The following is a 19,972-nucleotide window of genomic DNA, read 5'->3' on the forward strand; positions in this document are numbered from 1 at the left end:
TCATTTTATTTTTTTTGTTCCAAGACAGTATGGCATAGAAACTAAGTCTCAACAAGTGGCAAAATATTTGTTGGCTCACTGGCAATGATCTATGACCATATAAGTCCACCCACAGAAATACTTCGGACATTTGGTGCCATGAAGAGTAACAATCATAACTGCTGGTAACTTGAATGTCTTAACTCTGTATTTGTGTGCTTGTGCTTGTCCTCTGTGCAGGCCACAGCCCAGATGGAGGACCGCTTGTTGGAGATTGTCACCCACTGCTCTCCAGACAGCTCCCTCCCGCTGGCTGACGGGGTGCTGGGCTTCATCCAGCACCAGTTGGTGGAGCTGGTCAGAGACTGCCTGGACAAGTCCCAGAAAGGGCTGGTGACTTCCCGCTACTTTGCTGAGCTGCAGGAGAAGCTGGAAAAGCTGCTTCATGAGGTGAGGAAAAAGCCAGCTGATTTAGGTCCTGCAGGATTGATGTAGAATGTATGTGGGTCAAATATTGACCTGATGTTGTTAGAAAGCACCAGTTCTCTCCCTGACTGCATACAGAGTCCTTTTGAGTAGGTTATAATCCTGTCATTGCTAGAGGCACAATAGACAGTTAAGTGTGTTTATTTTGTAAAACAAACACATATTAAAAAGGCATTCGGTTCGAACAGCCATCACCTCACAGAGTTGAAGTCCTATTAGGAGCCATCTTGTGCTAGTGCTTAAAGTCTCCACTACATTTTCCACACTCATGGACTCTTTGAGGCACGATCCTGCTTTGTACATGAGGCTTTCTGTGAGTGTACATATCTGCAGGCTTTCCTGAAGTTACCTGCCCATAGTTTGAAGTGAAACTGGTGGTGTGTAAAAGTTGTTGTCCTGCCCCACACAAAATGTACAAACCAAACATAGGCGGTGTCAAGGAACAAATCCACAAGGAAGTTTATCTGCAAGTGACAGCACCTGGCTCTTCACTGTTGTGGTTATTTATTACGTGTTTGTAAAGTTGTTTGCATTTTTGTTAGACTGTTTTCCGGACTTTTCATAGTTCGCTAAAGTGTACAAACGCTGTAATATAACAAACTCAGCAACTCATCAAACTGTGAATGAAACATGAGTGCAAATTCACTTAAAAAACATGACGGTGCTTTGCTTCCAAGCAACATGCACTGTCATTATGCTGTATCCCGTTCCTCCTTTTTTACACCGCTTCTAGCTCACATGCATTCAGACAGTGAAGTACTGCAGCCCTGACGTCAGTTAAGTCCGTGAGGCTTTAGTGCTCAGGCTTTAGGGTGGAGATTGGGATTGGGCCAAAGGGAAGCACACCTCAAAAACAACTCCTTTATCTTGTATATGAGCAGACATGTTGCTAGATTACTAAATACACAAATGTTAGATGCATGTTGAATGTTCAGTATTATGCAGTATATCTTATACTGTGTGTATATTGTGCAGTATAGCATGATGGATTGAGGATCTATGAACTGAGGCATTGTTGTTGAAGGAAAATCATGTGTTTGTTGTCAGGTTTATTCTTGTGTTCTGACCGGATAGGCCAGTTTAAACTGTTCTGAGTATACTGTGAGAGAGGAGATTGGTCTGTGGGAAGCACAGCTCTGCACTGCACTTACTGTTTAACACATTAAGAGTAATTAAGTTTTTCTCCCCCTTTAGTTATTTATTTATTTTTTTTTTTTAGTGGCCACCTGTTTCTTTGGCTCACCTCTGCCATGACTCACCTTGCAACAGACATAAAAATCTACTTCCTCAATGTTGTGCTGCAGTTTTAAGCACCAACTGATGCTGAACTCTGTGACTGTTTGCTCACATGCAAAGTTATGAAATGGGATTGATCGAACCGGGCGGAAATGTGCAATCGATCCCATCGCTCAATAACCGTCTGATAGCCAAAAGCACACGCAATAGATTGGTAGTTGAAATTGTTGGTGATGGCGAGAGGCGCTTTTGTCACAGGTCTTATGTGTGTTATGATAAAATATTAGTTTCTATAGCAACCTCTTGCCGTGGTTCTCTGCATGCTGTCAGACAGAAGGCATGACCAACTCGCTGTACCTCCAGCTGAACTGATAAGTCTGTTCCCATACAGTGGAACAAATGCTGTCATATGTACACACACACACCCACAAGATTTGCTTCGTGAGCCAAGTCCACTTTGTTAGGTGTTATAGTTTCAGCAATAATATGTTACTTTATCATACTTAGCTTTTCCCCGAATCTTTATTTGTGATTGTAAATATGTAGGGACACATGGTATTATTGTTTTAACATTTTTGTTTTTAACACTTGTTGCCTTATTACTTGCTTTGGAAGTATCGTCTGGTATACAGGAAGTGGCAGATTTTGTTCTTTTGCAAATAACAAGTGAGAAAAATATCTAATGCACTGCCTCCTGAACTTTGACAACAAAAGCAGCTTTATGAGAAACAACACGTGACTGTAAACAGGGCCATTTTATCTATTTATCTGCCTGTAGCCACTATCTACGTGCCTCAGGGGATTTTGTCTAAAATGAAAAAGATATTAGTGAATTATACCACTGAAATAACAAAATGTGCTTAACCAGAACCTCCCAACGGACCCAACACTCAGCACGCCTGTGAGGTTTCTGTGTTTTCCATTGTAGGGCACACTGCTGTTGAAGAATGTCACTTCATAGTAACAAAATCATCTTTCTTACACTTTCACAGTGTGACTTTCACGTTTGTAGTTTTGGTCTTGCATGACCGGAGGGTGAGACTACGATTCACAAACTCACACGTAGACAAAGATAATGTCAACCACTGGGAGCTGTGGAAACACTGAAGGAATATAATAGATTTTAGAGGTGCTGGGAGGTAGATTTTGTTATTTTTAAACAGAGCCACAATAGCCAGTTCCTGCCATTTCTTGCTTTTATTCTAAGTAAACCACCTGCTAACTGTAACCGTATATTTCACAGAGAGATGAGAGTAATTCTCATCTTGTCCTGTTGTAGTCTGTACAGACATAAGACTTCTACATGAATGCATGGTGTACTGTGCAGCCACTGTTTCACCAGTACCGGGACCAGTTCCCAGTCGAAATGTTGTTGCTCAAGTCATCTTAAAAAAAGGCCACGGATGACTAATTAAGACTCCACCCATCCACCCACCCAGTGATTATTCTAACAATTCTCTTGATGTAAAGAGACGTCATCTCTGATGCTGTTTGGTCAGGCAGCGTCTGTTTCCATATTTCTCTTAATGTCTTATGCATCTGCTCAGAATGTGCAGTTTTATATATGTAATTTTCCTGTTTCAATAAAAAACAATGGAGCTGTTAGAGCCTTTTTCAACTGTTGGGAAAGTGGCCCTAGGGGAAAACTGTGCCCTTTGTTTTGACCAGTTATGTTCGAGTCACAGAACTAATTGATGACCCTTATGACCCCGTCTGGCACATCTGATTTTTCAGTCAGGCACGAAAATGTAACTGTTGTTTAGCCATCAGGCAGAGAAACTCTCAAAAGCTGCTTCTTCATGTTGTTTGTTATTTGGTTAACTGTGATGTGTATATCTCATCCTTCATTCCATATCTTGAAATGTGACTACTTGGAAAATAATGTCTTCCAATTTGCTCATTTTCTCATTTTCTCCTTTTGTCTCCTTTTATTTCTCCTTTTTACAAAACTAGAATTACATCTAGAATCGGCATTTCTTGTATTTTTTAATATGCTTTCACAGATACAGCAAAAACACAAAGTTATGTAAACTTGTATAGCACCATATTTAACTTTTGCATAGTCCCAATTTTTTTACAAATATATTTTTTGTATGATTCTAATCTGTGTGGATGTGGTTTGTGATGAGCTAGTTTGTTAAAGGTCTTGCATAAATAAACCTGACTAATCTGGCCCCTGCTACCCCTCCAGGCCTATGAGCGCTCTGAAAGCGAGGAGGTGACTGTCATCACCCAGCTGGTCAGGAAGATCCTCATCATAATCTCTCGGCCTGCTCGCCTCCTTGAATGCCTGGTAAGCTGTGGAAGAGAAAATCTCTTCCTAATTGGAAATGAGATTACTTTGACTGAAACCTGGCAGAAAGCAGTTCACTTTAAAGTAGGACAGAAATGAGATTCTGACCTTTATTCCTTCTTAGAAAGTGGATATGTGTCATTAGAACGTCACGCTGATGATCTTTGAATGAATATGTTACTAAATGTTTACACAGCAGTAAATATAAATATATGAAGTCTATTTATGTTGATTTCTAATAAAAGATGCAAACCTTGTCAACACCTACAATCAGTAGATTATTAGGAAAAGTCTAATTGCAAATAACATTTGTTGTGTTTTTTACAGAAAATTCTTGTAATCACAAGTCACTAACTGTGAAAACAGGTTTGATCAGGATAGTAAATAAACAAAAAAAGAAGCTAGACTTGAAACCTCTTGGATCAGAACCTGATTTGACCATTTATGCAGATTACACACTTGTTTTTGCTATTTACTGCTTCATGTTCAGTCTGGCAGAATATTACCATCGGTCTCTCCACATTCATTACAATTGGATGGTATTGACAGGAGTTCGACCCGGAGGAGTTTTATCATTTACTTGAGGCAGCAGAAGGTCATGCTAAAGTCGGCCAGGGGATCAAGACGGACATCCCACGGTACATCATCAGCCAGCTGGGTCTGACACGGGATCTGTTGGAAGGTATCCAGCGATGCCTTGCGTTCCATTCACACTGAAATGTTGCTTCAGTTGTGGCTCTGATCAAATGTTCTCTCATTCTACCATTTCTAAATGGCTTGAGTCAGTGTGTTGTAACATTGAATCAGTGGCTATTTAACATACACGCAGCTTGCATTTTTACACTCATTGTTTTAACAATGAGAAAATCAGATGTCTTTAATGAGACGTTTAATTCAACAATGAAAAGAAAGCCAGCTTGTTTTTTTTAGGTCTTGTAGCATGGTACATGATACATGAGACATTGTGTCAACGAGCCGTCTCTTACTTTGTGACTCTGTAAATTCTCTTCACACTCATACCATATGCACCTCATATGGAGAAGGTGCTCTGATTAGATTTCTGCATAAATTTGCATGTTAGTAATTTCCCAGAAGTTGCTGTAACTCCTTAACACTTAAAGTTAACAAGTTCAAATAACACAACGTATATAGTATGCAAGACAAATGTGTTGGTGTGAAAAAAATCATTGCTAATTAATTGCCTAATAAGCTTAATTAGAATTGCACTAATTTTTCTTTGATGACTCAGTCGTACATCATACAAATTTCATGCTAACGCCACATGTCACATATGGAATAGGTGATCTAATGAGAATTTAGGGGTGCCTTGCTATGGTAATTTGCATATTCTTGCCGTCAGCATTATAAAAGACTGCTGGCACTGTGAGCACATGTGTTCTTTTGTCATGGGGATCATGTGTAAAAGAAACGAGTACCAGAGATGCAGAAGTAAGGCTCAGTCGTGGGAGTTGATGATTGTTTTTGTAGTATTAAACACAGCCTCCTTCTGTTATTTCCAGACATGGTACAGCTGGAGCAGTATGATACCAGTCCTTCAGTGTCAGTGGAACCAGACGCAGCTGTGGAGGTAAACTTTTACTGTTATTTCCAACGTACTAAGTGTACACAGTATTTGATGGTCAGAGAGAGTATGGTTTAACATTAAAAGAGTAGATGGTCTCTGAACACACACTTTGTTGAAATGCGTCCTATGCTTAAAATTGTTTTTCAGCCACCTCTACGTGTTGTGCTACATTTGTCTCCATAGGATCGGGATTGTTGTTTCTTTGTGGTTTCCAGAAACATTGTGACCCATTTTAGTATAAAAGGATACCATGCATATTTAAAATCAGGCTGTTCTTTTCATTTTGTGGGTTACAGGAAGCCAGAGCATGTGTAACTTGAAAGTAAATGTCAAAACTGCTCTGAAATCTATGACTGCCAGTTAAGTAGAAGTAGTAGTTGTTATGGTAGTAGCATAACAAATGTCTAATTTAAATGTTGTTTATACAGTCAGACATCCCAAATCCTGGTAAATGTACAAACACTATTTTATTTGGTATTTGAAGTTCTAGTTGCAGCAGTAGCCGAATGTACTGAAAATGCCCAGGAATTTAAAATATACGTCGACCACTAATCAGACTATTATTGCTTCTACTATGTTTCACTTTTACTTCCACAAACAGTCGTCAGCATCATGTTTCTGCTTCATCTATACAGAATAAGGCACCACAGACGCTGACTCCAACTCGAAGGAAGCCTCTTGAGAGTGATTTTGAGACCATTAAACTAATCAGTAATGGAGCTTATGGGTAAGATGAGACATTTATTGCTTCAGTTTTCATTGCTTTTGAATTTATTTTCTGCTTCCAAACACACTTGCTGCAGATTTTTTTGCTGGAAAAAGAAGGTTAAAAAGATGTCAAAAAAGCACCTTTTGGAGTTTTTGCTACAGTAGATTACGATTTCCTTCAAAATCCGCTATTGACCAGAATTTTAGTAAAACTTTTTAATTTATACAAAAGTTGTCAGTCTGTTAATTCATTCAGATTTCACCCTGATCTCTTTATCATAATGGTGACCGTAGATTAACATAGCGACAAGCAGAGATCTTCCATCTAAGCAGCTGTGAAAATCTGAAATGTAAAATTCATGCTCATATTTACAAGTAGCATGTAAAAACGTGTCTCATTTTCAGCCCGTCTTTATCAGTGTTTTAAGTGTGAATACCAGTGAAAGATTTCTTGAAGCTTTTTTCCTGTTAGCTGTAAACATGATAGGCCTAACGTGGGTTGTGTGTTTTTTACAGGGCTGTGTATCTGGTCCGCCACAAGGAGACTCGCCAACGTTTTGCCATGAAAAAGATAAATCGCCAGAACCTGGTGCTGAGGAACCAGATCCAGCAGGCGTTTGTGGAGCGGGACATCCTAACCTTTGCTGAGAACCCTTTTGTTGTTTCTATGTTCTGCTCTTTTGAGACACGCCGTCACCTGTGCATGGTCATGGAGTATGTAGAAGGTAAAGTGCAGAGAGGCTGTGATGATTGATGCATTTTTACATTTCAAACATTTAACTTTGTCTAAACAAGAACAGTTTAAACTGAGGGCGAATGCTGAAATACCACAAATTTATCAAGTGTTTATATCACCAGCAGCTAATGCTGAGAAGTCGAAGAGTCAGATTTGCAATGTCCAGCAGCATATACATCATTTGTATTGCTTGAACAGTCGTTCTGTTAAAGGAAATGGAAAATATGGTAATGTCGAGTCTATGGTCTTATGGTTTTCTGTTTCATTAAAGGCGGAGATTGTGCCAACTTGCTCAAGAACATGGGTCCGCTGCCTGTGGAAATGACAAGGATGTACTTTGCTGAAACAGTCCTGGCTCTGGAGTACCTTCACAACTATGGCATTGTGCATCGGGATCTCAAACCTGACAAGTGAGAAAACGGATCGACTCCTACTTAACTCCTGTTAAACATGTTTGTCATGTCTTCTGCACTGTTTGTAAATACTGGCTTCTCCTTTGAAAATATATACAATCTAACCCAGCTCTGACTCAGTGTTGCAGCCTTTTATTAGGATTTGTCAAATTCAACATTATTATACAACTAACAAACATGGTTTGGTCTATGCTTAAGCACATAGAGAGTTGACAATTCTTCTCCTTCTTTATGTATTAGTCTGTGCAGAATTGTATTGCTATACGGTAAGGACTATTTTTGTCTTTTTTTCTACCAACAGTTTGTTGATTACGTCCATGGGCCACATCAAACTGACAGACTTTGGTCTGTCTAAAATTGGCCTAATGAACATGACCACCAACTTGTATGAGGGTCACATGGAGAAAGACACAAGAGAATTTATTGACAAACAGGTGAGACATTTTCAGATCTACTAAAAACCTTGTCATTCTGCATGTAAGAAAAATAATCTAAAACAAATTTGAGACAGAAATGATGGTGGAACAGCTGGTTCTCCTTATCCAAATGCATCTTTGTTGGTTTGCTTGTGCAGGTATGTGGCACTCCAGAGTACATTGCCCCAGAAGTGATCCTCCGACAGGGCTACGGCAAGCCAGTGGACTGGTGGGCGATGGGGATCATCCTCTATGAATTCCTGGTCGGCTGTGTTCCGTTTTTTGGAGACACTCCTGAAGAGCTTTTCGGACAAGTTGTCAGTGGTGAGTTTTGAAATGAAAAAGATGTTTTTTAAAATATCGAGTGATTAGTTGTGACAATTCACTACTTCTATGACAATTTTAACAAACCTACAACAGAGATAAATATATTGTTACCTTATTAAATGTCTTAAAATATGCCATGCATGTCAATTAAATCATTTTTAACTATTTGTTCAAGCAACCTTGTAAAGTCTTTATTTAGTTTGGACACTTAAATTACAAATCCACCTCCTTTTCTTAGATAAGTGTGTTAAATACAACTTCTGATCAAAAACAGCAATGACAAAAGAGAGTGTGTCTCCACTCACAGAAGTGGGTGCAAATTGTATCTTTGCATTTTTGTGGCAAAGTAGTTGGATGTTTTTCATTCCAATCTAAAACAGGAAAACTCAATTTAAATTTAAAAACGTGAATGTAATAATCCATCGTTAATAAACTTGGACACCTTAACTAAGACGACCATAGGTTTTTCTGGCTCGCATTAATGATGTATAACATCTATATAAAATCTGTCATATTGATGAGATGTGATTGCTTTCTTTTGTGTGTTTTTTTTAATTTTTTTGCTTTCTTTATTGACTCATGGTCACTACGTATTTTGTCCGCATCATTTTGAGCAATGTGTCAGTTTTGTTGTTTATGTTTTTTTATTTTATTTTATTATTTTTTGAATTTTGTACTGTTTGTTTTTGTTTGTTTAAAATTAATAAAAACATAAATGAAAAAAAAAAACTAAGACGACCGTGTCAGTCCAAACTAAACTCAAAATGCTCTGAGTTTGTGTTCAGTTCGCTGCTTTTATTTATGCCCCACTGATTGCTCTGTTTTACTGTGATTGTCAGATGAAATCATTTGGCCAGAAGGAGGTGATGCCTTACCTGCTGATGCCCAGGACCTGATCACCCGCCTGCTGAGGCAGAGCCCTTTAGACCGACTAGGAACAGGTACTGTGATGATAATGATGTTTCACACAGGTTGATAATACAGTGTTCAGTCATTGCTGATAGAATGAGATTTTTATAGCAAGAGAATTTCTTTTTTACTGCTGATCACTGAACTTGAGCCTGTGTTTGATAACTATAAAAACTGTGTGGTTGTAGGTGGAGCCTCAGAGGTGAAGCAGCACCCGTTCTTCCTGGGCTTGGACTGGAACGGACTTCTCCGACAGAAAGCTGAGTTCATCCCTCAGCTGGAGGCGGAGGATGACACCAGCTACTTTGACAGTAAGTTACATTGGAGACTGTGTACAGTGAGTATTACATAATGACTTCAGGCTTCAAGAATTGTTTTAAACGAAATATTAACTAGAGTGCGAGCATTAGACAGCATTTGATGTGGCAGTTGAAAACAAAACTTCCCTTTTTATTCAGAGGACTTCTGCTGTTTGAACATTTATGTCCAACAGAAGTCAGCGTTTGTAAAACAGATAACATTCTCCATATTTTTTAGAATGATGGGTTAAGATAAAGTTCAGATATAACTGAGTTGTTTAATTATTCCTTTTGGGATTAGGCTCCTAAGTTAGAATTTTCTTTAATTCTGAATGTCTTTCTTCTGTATTCAGCGCGTTCAGACCGCTACCATCATTTAGCATCTGATGAGGATGAAGAAACCAATGACGAAGAGTCTTCCCTAGAAATCAGGCAGTTTTCTTCCTGGTCGCATCGCTTCAGCAAGGTAAAGAGTGCTCCAGTCTGTTGTCATATTTGTAAGGTTCAAAACCCATCAACACTTTGAAAATGGCACAGGAGGAACTTGCAGCATTATTTCTATGGACAATTAAAGTATTTACTCACTTATGCATGCACGTAATAGTCAAGTTTATGCTCAGGTAGAACTTGGTAAAGTGTAACTGTTGCCACTCTCTTTCACTGTGTTACACATTACCTCTGCTACAACTACAACACATCTGCATTTGTCTTGTATCTGTCAAATTAACCATCATAAAAACCGACAGGCTCAGTGTGTTAAACAGGTGCACGTTGGGATAACAAAGTAAACTTACTGGAGGACTTCCAGTGAGGCGCCGAGAACATCTGAACGCTCTTCAACAGTCAGGCCAGCTCTTTATGTCACACCCTCTCCCATTTGTCCTTTAAGGTGTACAGCAGCACAGAACATCTGGCGACACCGTCCAACCTGAGCTTCTCCTCGGACCGCAGCCACAGCGAGGACAAGGAGGACCGTGGAGACATGGGAGGACTTGGTCCCTCCCCGAGCCCAGCAGATGGCAGTATGGAGCACAGGCATTCTGGACGCATGGCCAGGTAGAATACATCATACTGTATCTCAAGAGTTAATTTTTGCCAGGTCGCATATGGAATGCTGGCAAACAGATTAGGAAAGAATAGATCACAAGCTCAAATCTCTGTTATGTCTGTCTAAAAGCGAGAAAAGCAGTGATGCGGGGTGTGTTGATCAGCTGGACTTTCTTGCCAGCTGATTGTCTCGTTCAACTGGTCTTTGACTGTTTGTAGTCTTCGCCCTCGGGCCTCCTCCAGCTCCTCCCAGTCTGAGAGGAGCACCAGTCCTCTGGTGATGAGCAGCACTCATAGCCTGGAAACGATGCCCCGCTTTGCCCTCTCCACCGATGATGAAGGTATATACAGACTTTTTACATTTCTGTTTATAGGATGTACATATGTAGAAACTACTAGAGGAATTACCACCGAGCATACTAACACATTAACCTTTAAACTGCTCTCTACAGCTGAGGTGGTGGTGTCAAACCTTCGGAGGATCAGGATTCGCAGCAACAGTACCGGGGGCAAACACTCATCCCCCAAGGACCCAGCTGGCCCTCGACGCTTCGGTAACCAGCTGGAGACGCCGGACAGACAGAGGCTTCCCTGTGGAGGAAAGGTTCCCAAGTCAGCCTCCGTCTCAGCCCTATCACTCATCATCACTACAGGTACAGAAGGTTTTTGTCACCACCTCAAAGTCCAGCACAAGAAAGAATTTACTTGATAATGAGCCGCTGGTGTTGAGTTTAGACCTGAAAATAAAATAGGCCTATATCACAAAAGCTGAAATTGAGAGTCTATTTAACCATGACTGCCCATAAATATGTCAGATTTATATGTGAACAAAAACGGTCCTTTGTTTGTTTCAGATGACTCGCCCAGCAGCCTCCAGCCTGGTCCTATCTCACCCCGCTCACTGTCTTCCAACCCTTCATCTCGTGACTCTTCCCCCAACCGGGATCTGTTACTCAGCCCCACCAGCCTGAGGCCACCGATCGTCATCCACACCTCAGGGAAGAAGTACGGCTTCACCCTGCAGGCCATCCGGGTTTACATGGGCGACAGCGACGTCTACACCGTGCACCACATGGTGTCGGTGGGTTTTTACCATAAGCTCTAAAATTTGTTTCTGCCTCACAAATGAAATTGGTCTTTGTGTGTTTCAAATGCTATGTGTCCAAGTTGTGTGCTTTATTTTGATGATCCCAAACTAGACGAGAGTGATATAAAAAGGTGGTTATGTAATGCTCAAATGAAACTCCTCTCCTCACTGTTTCAACAGAGTGTGGAGGAGGGCAGCCCGGCTCACCAGGCAGGTCTCTGCACTGGAGACCTCATCACCCACGTGAACGGAGAGTCTGTTCAAGGCCTGGTCCACCCAGAGATGATAGAACTGCTGCTGAAGGTACAACAGCGCACTCACACTGATGTGAAACTTGGCAGTTAGTTTGAAATTCAATTAACTTGACACTTTAATTCTCATGAAATGTGCAGAGCGGCAGCAAGGTGGCTCTGCAGACCATAGCGCTCGAGAACACATCGATCAAAGTCGGTCCAGCTCGAAAGACCAAACACAAAGGCAAGATGGCTCGTCGCAGCAAGAAGAGCAAGAGGAGAGATAATTATGACAGGTGAAGATCCGAGGTTTGCCTGTTGTTTCCTCACAACAGATGCAGCTCTGCAGTGCTGCAAATCATTTGTTTACTTTGTGAAGCTGGTAATGGGTGAATGTTGTTATAGTCCTCTGTCTCCCTCTAGTGTTAGAAACTGTTAGTAGGGTTAAGTATGAACTACAAAAACATGGCACCCACATGAAGCAAGTTTATCAACTCGCATGTATGAGTCAAAGCTCGACTAAAACAAAACCAGTAAATCCATGTTAAAGTTATGATGCACTTTAATGTTGTGATGCTAACTGGCAATCTTGAATTCATCAAATTTGCATGATGAAGGTCTAGTACCGAAACATTGCACCAATGAATTCATAATTGCAGGGTGAACAGTGTGCGGGAGTCGGTTTTTACACCTGTTGGATGTGCTCTTCCTTCTCCTACACACCTGCCTCATGAAACAGATGTGCAAAGAGTTCCCCTGAATGTTGTGATGCTAACAGACTGCTAATATCTGAGTGTTTTAAATGGTGTCAGGGCTATTGCACAACTGGCAGCAACTACAAATTAATCGCATGTCTTGCATTTGTCCCTCTTCCAGGCGACGAAGCATCTTGAAGAAACTGTCCAAGCAGAGCACAGTGATGCACAGCAGCCGCAGCTTCTCCTCAGGTCTTCATCACTCTGTCTCCTCCAGTGAGAGTCTTCCAGGCTCCCCGACACACAGCCTCTCCCCCGGCCCCTCCACCCCCTGCCGGAGCCCCGCACCCGACCATCAAGGCTTTGGTGAGAGACGCCTCCAGGTTGTGGATGTAGAGGTTTTGCAGCTGCTCAATGAATGTTAGATTCGTTAAATATTGTACCAACAGCGGTGTGCAGAATCTAAAAGCGTTGTTTTACCTCTATTTTCCAGACAATAACTCTCCTCAGAGCACGTCTCCTTGCTCCAGCTCTCCCAGTTCCCCCGCTGCCCACATCCGACCCAGCTCTCTTCACGGTCTGGGCTCTAAACTGAGCACGCAACGCTACACCAAGGTGGGCCGTCGGAAATCCACCAGTAACATCCCCCCCTCGCCTCTGGCCTGTAACTCTTCCTCGTCCTCCAACCAGCAACTTTCCCCGCAGCGCTCGCCCTCCCCACTGCCAGGCTTTGCCAAAACCCTGCACACCTACCACGGCAAAACGCTATCGCCCCCCACCATCGTTAGACACATTGTTCGGCCCCGCAGCGCAGAGCCGCCTCGATCTCCTTTGCTCAAGAGGGTGCAGTCAGCTGAGAAACTGTCCGGAGTGTATCATGCTGACAAGAAGTCATACGCCCCCCGCAGGCACACGCTGGAAGTGCCGTTTTACGGTGAGGGTGACCTGCTGGGTGATTCAGAGGTTGAGGGGGCCTGTGGAGGCTTTTATCTCGGGGCCGACCACAGCAGATTGGGAGGTTACATAAGCAGCCAAAGGATGCGGGACTCCGGGATTGAACGATCGGAGCAGCTGGTTGTGATGCGGAAGCTCAATCTATCAGAGCGGCGAGACTCCTTTAAGAAGCAGGAGGCCGTGCAGGAGGTGAGCTTTGATGAGCCAGAGGAGAAGACCAGCAGCACGGTGACCGGGACCACCGCAGCGCCAGGAGCCCAAACACAGCTTCAGCAACACCAGCACAGGACGGCCTGGATGAACACTCGATCCCAGACCAGCGTGGAGGTGGAGCTGGAGGTGCCGGTGGTGAGGAGGTTCACACTGGTGCCCCAGATCGCTGTGCAGGGCTCAACAGAGAGCGAAGAGCAGGACGAGTGGGAGCCGTGTTCAGACGGAGAGGAAACCAGCGAAAAGCCTGAGCTGGAGACGGACGCCGCTTCATCTCAGCAGCAACACACACAACGTCCTCTCGCCAACAGCAGCTGCAGTCAGGCAGCAGAAAGCACTTCGACCGGACCTCATGCTGCACCAGCACCAGAGAAGACCGAGTGCAGAGAGGACCTGCCGCACAAAGGCCATCCGAGAAAGTGACAGCTCGCTCAGTTCAGCTGCTCATATCGTTCCTTTTAAGTCTTTCAAGGCTAACAGGAATTGCAGCTGAGTTGTTTCCAGTGTGGCCCAGACGAACTGCAAGTTGTAAACACATTTACAGACTGGTCTGGCTCAAGGACAGGGAGATGATTTTACTTGAATTTTGTATTGTAAATATTTGCCTTCAGGCATTGCAGACTCTCTGGTCTTATTTATTACGTTTGTAAGGTATGATGCGTTCGTAACAGGGAAAGAGGGAAGTTCTCATTGGTTGACTAGCCAAGGCTCAACATTTTTGTATTCATAAATTGTTGTTTTATGTCATTTGGATGTTGTTTTTTTTCTAAAAATGTCTATTTTTTAAATATATTGCCATGATACAGAATAGTAGAGGTAATGCTGGGCATCACTGTTGTAGGACCAAAAGGTACGAAAAGTCAGAAGTCATGTTTTGTTTTTCCTTTTGAATAATGCAGCTTCTATAGTACTGCTGTTCATAGACTGAAGAATTAGCTTTGGTTCACACTGTGAGCAACATGACTGATTTGTCATTTTCAGATCAGCTGTCAGCCGTAGTATACAATCCACATACATTTTTATTCATGTTTTGTTTCGTTTGTTTAATAGCACTACATCTCCTCAAAGATTTAAACATCGAAGCCACAGGGCACTTATCAGATTGCAAGAAAACAAAATAGATTTTTCACAGAACAGTCATACCAGCAGGGAAATCAGATGTCACTGACTTATTGGTCGTGTTCCTTGCAGTGTGAACTGACGGTCACAGGATTGTATTTCTTTCATGTGGAGCCAGTCTGCGCAGGGTGACGTTGCAAATCACAACGAGACGCTACGCAGCTGTGACTTTAAAGTACAATCTGTTAAGAAGACACCATCAAGTCGACTCAAAAGGTGCCATGATCTCATCAGTGTCCTCTAAGCCATATCTTAGACAGAAATGTCAGGAGAAATGTTTGTAATTTCAACACAGACATTTTTTTTATGCATCTCTTTTCCACTTGGCATCGTAATCTTGACATCACTTCATAAAAATGATTATGAAGCTCTACATGTTGCACACTCATGTTTGTCTGCTGCTTTTTTAGATCTGATTTGAACACTGATGCAGCATGACTTTGTGTCTTGCTGTAAACTTGCTCTACTCAAAGCAGGAAAAAACCATCAAGCTGCCAAACTGAGGTCTGCGTTTTCTCCAGAGCCCAGAGGGACTCACAGGATTTTCTTTGGCTTTTTGAAACGTTCTTGCATTTATTGTTCGGCCTTCCTCGCTTACCACAGCTACACATTTTGAGTTTTGAAAGTGTTGCATCCTCGTTTGTGTTCATTTTTTTTCACAATCATGTTGAGTGACGCCATGCGGAAATGACCTGTTCCTACTTCATTTACTGTGTAGTGATGTTTACATCAGAGGGGCAAGTGCACTAATGTATTTTGACATAAATTTTTGTAACTGAATGTGAAAGCTAAACTGAAAGCAGCAGAGGGACACATTTACAGTGAATCTAAACCCAGGGCTTCTTTGAACAAATGTTTTTTGTCTTTGTATTGTACAAATATTGATGTATATTTTGGTAACAAGGCTGTGTATAATTCCAAATGTGCTCAAGTACATAATATGCACAATGACGATGACTATTTGTGGCACCAGGATTTTTGGGAATTCTGACTTGAGGGAATGAGCTGGTTGGCTTTACATTACATTTTTCCACTACGGAGATGGAGCATTGAGGGTTATTTTCTTATTTGTCAGTGGCTGTTGCTAGCTTTTGTACTGACTTCTTCAGAGTCTTCTGTTTATAAAGCATCAAAATTGTTGCTGTGTTATTTAAACCCCTCTTCTTCCTTTAAAAAAATCTTGTGATGACAACCTTTCAGGATTCTGTCGTCGTGTTCATGAACCAAATGAACAGATCACAGAATGGCTCAGTTATTTTTGCAGTCTGACAGAATTGTTTACAACGAACAAACATGCTACGTACTGTACAAGCATTTTATATCCTGTGGCTGTGTGCGATGAAACCATTTTCTTTGATACCATGAAAGGAACTTACAGAAGTTGCATATCTGTTTTTGTTCTGTTTTTAAGAAACCGTTCACGAAGAGTAATTTAGCACCAAACTGAGAAGCATTTTGTATATTTACATGCACATAAGTAGCAAGATTATCGTCTGGTTTTGTAGCGTGTTTTCTTAGATGTCATATAAAGAAGAAGTTCGGTTTAATTAAACTAAATAAGGATTAAGGGAAGAGTATTCAAGTCAGATTAACTAAAATAGCCACTTTAACACTTAACCAATAGTCACATTTGCAAGTGTGAGACAGATGGCACTGTGCAAAAAGCTAGAGAGATTTACTGAAAATCATCACTGCACTTAAAAATCTGCAAATTTAGGTTCCAGAATGATAAATGATGACGTGGAAGGAATCTCAGCTCTGGTTTCTTTTTACTAACGTGGTTTCTTATGTGAATGTAAACATACTTTGTCACTTTGCTGAGCTCCACCAGTTGAGCTTCAGCCACTGGAGGTCAGCAAATGCAAGGTCAGTTGTACAAGGTTCAACGTTTTGGGAGGTCAAACTGTTGTACATGTGCATGTGTTCTCCTGTGGACTCTTCAGTGCATGCTGCATGAGACAAGCACACAGATGTAATACTTGACTGCATGGTATACCGGCGTCGTTGCCCTCTACTGTGTTTTCTTGTGCAACGAATAAACTTTGTATTTCTCTTTGAATCTTCTTGCACTGAATTTTGTTAAACCACATGTAATGTTTTTACACAGCTCTGTCATTGGAAAGTTAGTACATAATCTGCAGATTTTAAGGTTAAGTGTATGTAATATTCTGGTAAAGAATTTTATACATTTAGATTTTTACATTGTGTACAGTCATCTCTACAGTTATGTGGCAGGGTTTCTAACAAAATATAGTAATTAAGACTGCGTGTTTTGTAGATACAAGCAAGCTTTGGACTACTAGGTAGATAACAATAATAGTAAAAGTTACTTTTCCTTTTAACAGCTAGCTCATTGCTCACCACACAGACATAATTTACTTCATGTTCACAGACACTGACTTATTTATCTCATAAAATAAGAGAAAAATGTTGGAAAAGTCAGGCACTATTTTCGTAAATTGAGATCTTTTAAAAATCACTTTGGTTTCATTTTGCTTTTTTGGCACGAATCTCAGGTTAGTATTACCAAAGCTTTAACTGCCATGTAATTAAATAGAAATCTAAATATTTTATTGAGCTGTTTCTTATCTCTAGTGTTGCTGAGCTGCAACAAAACTATTTGAAAATGTAATTTAGAAAATCAGCTGTGATTTTTTTTCCTATTCTAGAATGGTATTTCTGTGCATTTTGTGGTGACTGACACTTAGATGTCTCCGTTAACAATGGTAAAGCCACCATGCTTCTGTATCATTAAACCACAGGCCTGTGTGAGGCTGCAGTTCCTGCTTCCTGCCTGCAGGTGTCAGTGCTGCGGCGAGAAAGCCGCTAACACCACAGAAGAAGCGCTGTGTCCTTCACAACAGCTAACATGGCTACTGCTACTAGACTCATCCAGAGGCTGCGGAACTTTCTATCAGGGGTAAGAAACAGACTACAGTCAGACTTTAAAATTAATCCAGGACGTGCTCTGGATATAAAGAAGTGTTCCGACCAAACATGTTTAATTGGCAGAAATGTGTAGTACGAGCTAAGCTAACTAGCTTTCAGAGCTAGCTACCTAGACAAGCTAGCAGCAGTGATACGAGCTAACGTCGGACACTAAATGTAAAGGAGAAGAGTAGTCTGTTTGCAGTGATTGAGTATTTACTTCAGCAGTGTATTTTTCTTGTTTTTCAGCATGATCTGCAAGCCAAACTGCAGCTTCGTTATGAAGAGGTTGCTAAAAGGTAAGACTTGATACACTAAACTGTTAGCCTGTGAAGGTAGCAGGTAACTACACACTGTACGAAAGGCAGATTTACTGTCTCCAGAAGCACTTACCACTATTAATGATTATATGTAAGTGACATGATATTAAGTCATACTATGGCACATTTGCTGATTTCAATCCAAAAACATTTCGAATAAAAGTATAACTTTAATAGACCTGAATGATGACAGTTTGTCAACACAAGGCTGCAGTGTCGGAGTCCTGATGAAAAAATACTGTCAGCTGGTTTGACACCTGAATTACTTCAGAGTAAAAGATTTTAGCTGCATTTGCTAACCAATACTAGACTAGTTAGATTTGCCATTAAATGTGTATCTAAACCACACCTGCTGCCAGATCATCCATAGTTCTCAACAAGCTCCAGTAGAACCCAGTGTGTCTGTTTTCAGCCTCAGTACCAATCTGCAGAAGGACTGAACCCCTACAGATTAAATGAGGTCACAGCTGTAGTGCTTGACTGTTTAAGTTTATGAGAGCTCAAAGAAATGGACAGCACATGATGCTTGTAAACATGTTGCCAGAAAAATGTGAATTTGAACTCATTTGACATTTGCTGCTCAGTTTATCACTCCTATGTGTGACATAGCAGTGTTTGCACATTTTATCCAAATACAAAAAATCAGGGAACTTGTGAAAGAATGGAAATCCTATGTTTGACTGAAAATACAAACAACTGCATAAACATGCATTAAATCACCACAATAGTGGGCAGTCATGTGCCGTCACTGACAGATGGACGTCCTTGATGATTTCTTCTCTGCGCCATTTAGGGTTGGTTTGTGTACATGCTGTGTTGGGAGGAAAACTATGTTTATACGCCATCAACTTTATATATCTGCCAAACTCACAGAAAGGCATAGAAAAGTCGGCGTCAGTCCTTGTGCATGATGTTTTGATAGCGAGACAGCCCTAAATATTCACACATTTGGTGGGAATGAGCTTTGAAGTCTAAGTCTGTGAATATGGACAGTTCATAAGCAGCATCCCACTAGTGGGTCTGTCATTACAAATGTCTGCTGTGCATCCAGACCTTGTTCTAAATGTTAGTGAATGATTGAAAAGATGTATAGAATATTTCCATTTGATGACATTTAAAGAACAACAACAACAGAATCTTATACTTAAATCAACAGAAGACACAGTGAGATCCTGATGGAGAAAGTAGGGCTGAATTACAAAAACAGTCATCAAAGAGAGGGCACCAGTACTCCATTAAAAGCTCATTGTAATCATATAGTATTGATAAAGACTTGGAACAAGTTCATACAGTGAGACAGGGAGACGTTAAATGAAATTCTGTTTGTGATGTTTGTTCAATAGGACACAACCACCACCGAAGCTGCCTGTAGGCCCGAGCCACAAGTATGCTGCAAACTACTATTATACTAGAGACGGACGCAGAGAGTCGGTACCCGCCACTGTCGTGATGTCTTCACAGAAGGCCCTGACTGCTGGCAGGTAAGTCAGTGGGTTTACATCATGTTGATCTGAGCAAATAAACATGATGAACTCAGCTGGATTTCAGCTCCCTGGAATATTAGTGTTTTCTCTACATTTTGAAAAATACAGAGTAATCTGGTTGTTTTACGACACCTGTCAAAAATAATATGCATTTCATTAAACAGTGAGACACCACATCTACATCCCATGAAATTGTCTGCATGTACTTTTTAGCTGAAGCTTTCAGTACTTATGATTTGATCTCTTTTAGTGAAGTTGCTGAAACCCCGAAGGTTCCAGTGACGCCGGGTGCTGTGTATAAAGAGCCATCGCTGTCCACAGATCAGCCGTACCTCTGAGCAGCAGGACAAACTTCCTCACTTCTCCATCCAGACCTGCTGCCGAGCCCCGAGAACAGCAAGTGGTGCTTGCATCTTGTACAATAGAAAGTGTGAATAAAATATGTTATATGTTTGTCTTTTGGTCAAGCTTCTTATTTTGCTTATATGCTGTCCTAAACAAATGTGAA

General features: G+C 41.2%; 2 protein-coding genes across 6 annotated transcripts in view; both read left to right on the forward strand.

Annotated features, from left to right (window-relative positions):
• The window catches only part of mast3b (microtubule associated serine/threonine kinase 3b), a 39,870-nt gene extending 23,079 nt beyond the window's left edge, over positions 1-16,791 (forward strand). For 4 of the 5 annotated variants that reach the window (XM_023282284.3, XM_035953750.2, XM_035953752.2 and 1 more), the window contains 20 exons: positions 220-429; positions 3,893-3,994; positions 4,544-4,676; positions 5,515-5,582; positions 6,215-6,306; positions 6,804-7,012; positions 7,295-7,433; positions 7,738-7,870; positions 8,011-8,176; positions 9,019-9,120; positions 9,277-9,399; positions 9,741-9,853; positions 10,277-10,443; positions 10,654-10,775; positions 10,887-11,087; positions 11,289-11,515; positions 11,702-11,824; positions 11,914-12,050; positions 12,631-12,815; positions 12,943-16,791. In XM_023282284.3, the coding sequence (XP_023138052.1) occupies positions 220-429; positions 3,893-3,994; positions 4,544-4,676; positions 5,515-5,582; positions 6,215-6,306; positions 6,804-7,012; positions 7,295-7,433; positions 7,738-7,870; positions 8,011-8,176; positions 9,019-9,120; positions 9,277-9,399; positions 9,741-9,853; positions 10,277-10,443; positions 10,654-10,775; positions 10,887-11,087; positions 11,289-11,515; positions 11,702-11,824; positions 11,914-12,050; positions 12,631-12,815; positions 12,943-14,036 (3,846 nt within the window). In that variant the 3' untranslated portion in view covers positions 14,037-16,791. The remainder of the gene's footprint in view (positions 1-219; positions 430-3,892; positions 3,995-4,543; positions 4,677-5,514; positions 5,583-6,214; positions 6,307-6,803; positions 7,013-7,294; positions 7,434-7,737; positions 7,871-8,010; positions 8,177-9,018; positions 9,121-9,276; positions 9,400-9,740; positions 9,854-10,276; positions 10,444-10,653; positions 10,776-10,886; positions 11,088-11,288; positions 11,516-11,701; positions 11,825-11,913; positions 12,051-12,630; positions 12,816-12,942) is intronic. The other variant, XM_035953751.2, reaches the window with a different exon arrangement.
• Positions 16,792-17,543: 752 nt separating this feature from the next.
• On the forward strand, positions 17,544-19,917 carry ndufa7 (NADH:ubiquinone oxidoreductase subunit A7). Its single transcript, XM_023282299.3, has 4 exons — positions 17,544-17,652; positions 17,910-17,959; positions 19,324-19,461; positions 19,715-19,917. Exons 1-4 carry the CDS (start codon positions 17,602-17,604, stop codon positions 19,800-19,802), a joined length of 327 nt encoding a protein of 108 aa, XP_023138067.1. The 5' UTR covers positions 17,544-17,601; the 3' UTR covers positions 19,803-19,917.
• The last annotated feature ends 55 nt before the right edge of the window (positions 19,918-19,972 follow it).

The sequence above is a fragment of the Amphiprion ocellaris genome, chromosome 2 (genome assembly GCF_022539595.1).
Source record: "Amphiprion ocellaris isolate individual 3 ecotype Okinawa chromosome 2, ASM2253959v1, whole genome shotgun sequence".
NCBI classification, from domain to species: domain Eukaryota; kingdom Metazoa; phylum Chordata; class Actinopteri; family Pomacentridae; genus Amphiprion; species Amphiprion ocellaris.